The following is a 3854-nucleotide window of genomic DNA, read 5'->3' on the forward strand; positions in this document are numbered from 1 at the left end:
TGCCAGTGAAATCTAGAAAAAACCCATGAACAGTCAAAGAATTGTACGGACCAGCAATCCCCATGTGCCCTCTTTTTCCACCGCTTTCTCCAACTTGGAGTGACGAGGGGGCCGATACACGGGGATTCCCTGTGCTCTCCCCCTTTCCTTTGAAGTAATTTGTTAAGATTTTGATGGTTGACAGTTGATAGTTACTCTTGTCCAAATGGCTGCAAGAAAGCAGGGAATGGAAGGTGAAGATCGTAAGAGAGAAAGAGGTATATATGGAGAGCTTCTGTGGCTGAACAACTGATTTATTTATTCTAGAGGGCCTAATCTGCATTAATTGAATGTGGGGTTGGTCGCTTTAACTTTTGCTTTTACACCCTTCTCATCATTTCTACGACGACGTCCTAAGAACTAACCCTCTCTCTAGTAAGTTCACGGTAATTTGTTGGCTCGTATGTGAAGAACATATAATTAAGCATCGAGTAGTTTTCAACTCAAAAAGTCTCAACTGATGAAAGTGATATCAAGAATGAGCACATCACGCTTGGTGGAGTTACTGATCACCTACAGCTATGTAGAAACAGGAGCAATCTACGCAAAATTCTGGTTTACAGTAATGCATCCCTTCATGACCATTGTTTTCTTATCTCCGTAAATATTAATTTTTTTTTACTATTATAAATATCAGGCTCCAGGTTTTTCTACACAAATGAAAAAAAGGTACTTGGCCCCCCTCTGCACCTCTGTGACACTCCATTTATTTGTCCTACACAGGAAGTTACATTACAAAAGTGTGGATAAGCTTATAAGATGGGCTGTGAGAATCAAGCGTAACAATTAATGGCGGGTGAATTCGACAGTGAATTGAGTCCAAAGAAAAAAAAAAGAACAACGTGATGCACTTAGTGGGTCCCAAGCTTACATCTCTTTGTAAATCTCCTTTATATATTTTGCAACGTAAGCCCATCATTTCAGCTTCAAGACTTAAAACATGGACGTGCTTGGTGCTCTCTTATCAATTTTCTATTCTTCCGACGAAACTCTTGAGAGTAGAATGAACACCTCCTTCTCTAATTCTTCGCAATTTTTATCATCATCATCGTCTTCTTCTTCTTCTCATGTCTCAAATCGTGATACAAACTTTGCCCAAAGAGCCGGAAGGCTCATTCATGTCATCATCACTTGCATCATTGCAGCAGGTTAGCTATTTTGAATATATAAACATATTCAGTACCTTTTTTTTATTTAGAATATTCAGCACATAAATTAAGCCTGTATTTAAATACAATTTCTGTTTGTATTTCTAAAGTCCATGATTCGTGAGCAGTTGGTTCATCAGTAGGAGCTGTGACTGGAGGCTTAATAGGCTTAGCAACTGAAAGTGGTCCACTAAGAGGAGCTGGAATTGGTGCAATATCTGGTGCAGTGTTCTCAATTGAGGCTTTTGAGTCATCTATTGCTATATGGCACTCAAATGAATCAGGGATATGGAGTGTTCTGTATGTGGTAAGTTCTAAGCTCTAAGTGATTAAATTTTAATTAACTTTGGTCAATAATTTATATCTTATGTTGATTCAACTTGATGCAGGTAGACATAATTTGTAGCCTGTTAAGCGGGAGGCTAGTTAGAGAGAAGGTTGGCCCTGCCATGAGAAGTGCAGTACAAAGTCAGGTAACAAATCTTCTCAAACCTGAAAATTTCTAGAAATCAGTATGAATTCACAACAAATTAATTTTTGTTGATTTTCAATCAGATGAGTGCAGTGGACTCTCCTTTTATGGAAGCTATCGATATCTTTGATACTGGCGGTACAAAAGGGTTGACAGAGGAATCAGTAGATAAGATTCCGCAGATTAGTATCAATTGTCAAAACATTGTGGATGACATGGGAGAGAGACTTTTCTGTGTAGTTTGCCTTCAGGTTAGTCATTTGGTATCAATCTAATTGCACGTAGACCCCCTGTACTATCATTTCTGTGCACTTACTACCCTTGCAGTTCCATTGTCGCAAATGAACCCTCTTGGCGAAATTTTGGAAGATATTTCGATCCCCTGGGTGAAATTATTGAGTCTATATAAATTTTAACCCAGGGGTCTGTCTGTGACAATAAAAGCACAGGGGTAGTAAGTTTAAAACGACGACACTGCAGCGGGTGTAGGTGCAGTTAAGTTATGTGATATATGGAAGTATACAATTGTTACATTAAATTTTTGATAATATTTTCAGGATTTTGAGATAGGAGAGACGGTGAGGTGTTTGCCTTACTGTCAGCATAAGTTTCATCTGCCCTGCATTGATGGCTGGCTCATAAGACATGCATCTTGTCCACTGTGTCGACGGGATTTATGAACTATTCATCACTTTTTCTATATAATTATGAGAGGATGAAAATGCATATTCCATGTTCAGGCTCTCAGAATTTTGTTTTTCTGTTCTTTTGTAAATTAGTGAACAATGTAATCATGGTACGTGCTGGATTTTACTTTGTATCAGATGTCAATACTATATGTACTTAGTAGTAACTAATGATGAGTGTTAGTAATGAGACTTCTTAAAACATCGTAAGTTTAAGAATGCTATACGCAATAGTATAGAGGGGCTATACACAATATTAACGCTACTTTTAAAAAAATGCAACAAGATCATTTTGTAGAAAACAAAGTTATACCCGTGCAAACTCCTTAACTAATTGTAATATCAAAGTCCCTCTAATCATTATGCCACAACCCTGAAGTTATGGTGAGAGTTGATGATTATATTTTTTAATTCTAACATGTCCCCGCATGTTGAGCGTCCTTTTTATATGTGCCGAAATCTGGACTCGTGCGGTGGTAGATCAATTTTTTTAAAATCTTTTTTAAATTCACGGACAATGGGATTTGAACCTAGGTTCTCTGAAATCATAGCAAAGCCTATCTAACCATTACACCACAACTCTGAAATTATAGTAAAGGTTGAGGATTATATTTTAATATTCTAGCATATAAGATCAAGATTTTTCTCACGATCTATGTAAAAATTGGTTGCTGTCTATTTAGCTAACTAGTTAACAAGAGATGCCTTCTTTTTTTAGTACTCAGGTTTCTCGTAGAAAAACTTAGTAAGAAAATTTTTAACACATTTCATCATCTACAATAATTACATGGAAAGCGCGCATTCAACACCTATAAGCTATAAGGGGTCTCTCCGTATTACACTAAAATATCAGGAGATGACTTTGTAACACATTGATGTCATATAAAATATGAAATTCACGTTATGGATGTAGATCGCCATCGATAACAAAACTATTCGAAAGCTTAAGCTTTTTTTTTCCTTCCAGAAATCAAAACCCTAAGTTGTTAGGTTGATCTAACCCTAGAATCACAGCTAATTGGTCATATAGGACAATATTTGCACAAGGATGGCACGACACAAATTAAGTATCGAGTCAATGTGCACAGTGCACGAAAGTAATAATAGAAGAAAGAGGCTTAGAGAGTGCGCGGTACTAAAACCTTTCAAGCCAATGTCTGGCCGGTTTCAATGAGGGCAGCCATGTGCCATTTATAGCTACCAAGGATGTGTGGAGTGCGTTACACGGATCCAAGGTCAATGGGCCAACTTCATTTAACTCTACGAGGCTAGCTTTGGTAGGTTAAGTGATTTATTGTATGTTGGTGTTCAGCGAATAATAGCGAGAGTAATGATTCTCAGATCAGCCATCGATCTGTATGTCGTCAAGGCTTGGTTCAGTTGGGGGTACTACAATAACTTGTTTGGCAACTCGATCCCCTAAAACTGAAACAAATCGGTCCAATAATTAAACCTAGTTTTGCAAAAATTGGAGTGTGACTCATAAACTGGCCGGTTTTGTTTTCTTCC

General features: G+C 37.6%; 1 protein-coding gene across 1 annotated transcript; it reads left to right on the plus strand.

Annotated features, from left to right (window-relative positions):
- On the plus strand, positions 957-2512 carry LOC109850734 (NEP1-interacting protein 1-like). The gene is made up of 5 exons (XM_020420802.1): positions 957-1187; positions 1316-1494; positions 1577-1660; positions 1743-1910; positions 2217-2512. Exons 1-5 carry the CDS (start codon positions 980-982, stop codon positions 2337-2339), a joined length of 762 nt encoding a protein of 253 aa, XP_020276391.1. The 5' UTR covers positions 957-979; the 3' UTR covers positions 2340-2512.

The sequence above is a fragment of the Asparagus officinalis genome, chromosome 7, assembly GCF_001876935.1.
Source record: "Asparagus officinalis chromosome 7, Aspof.V1, whole genome shotgun sequence".
Taxonomy (NCBI): Eukaryota; Viridiplantae; Streptophyta; class Magnoliopsida; order Asparagales; family Asparagaceae; genus Asparagus; species Asparagus officinalis.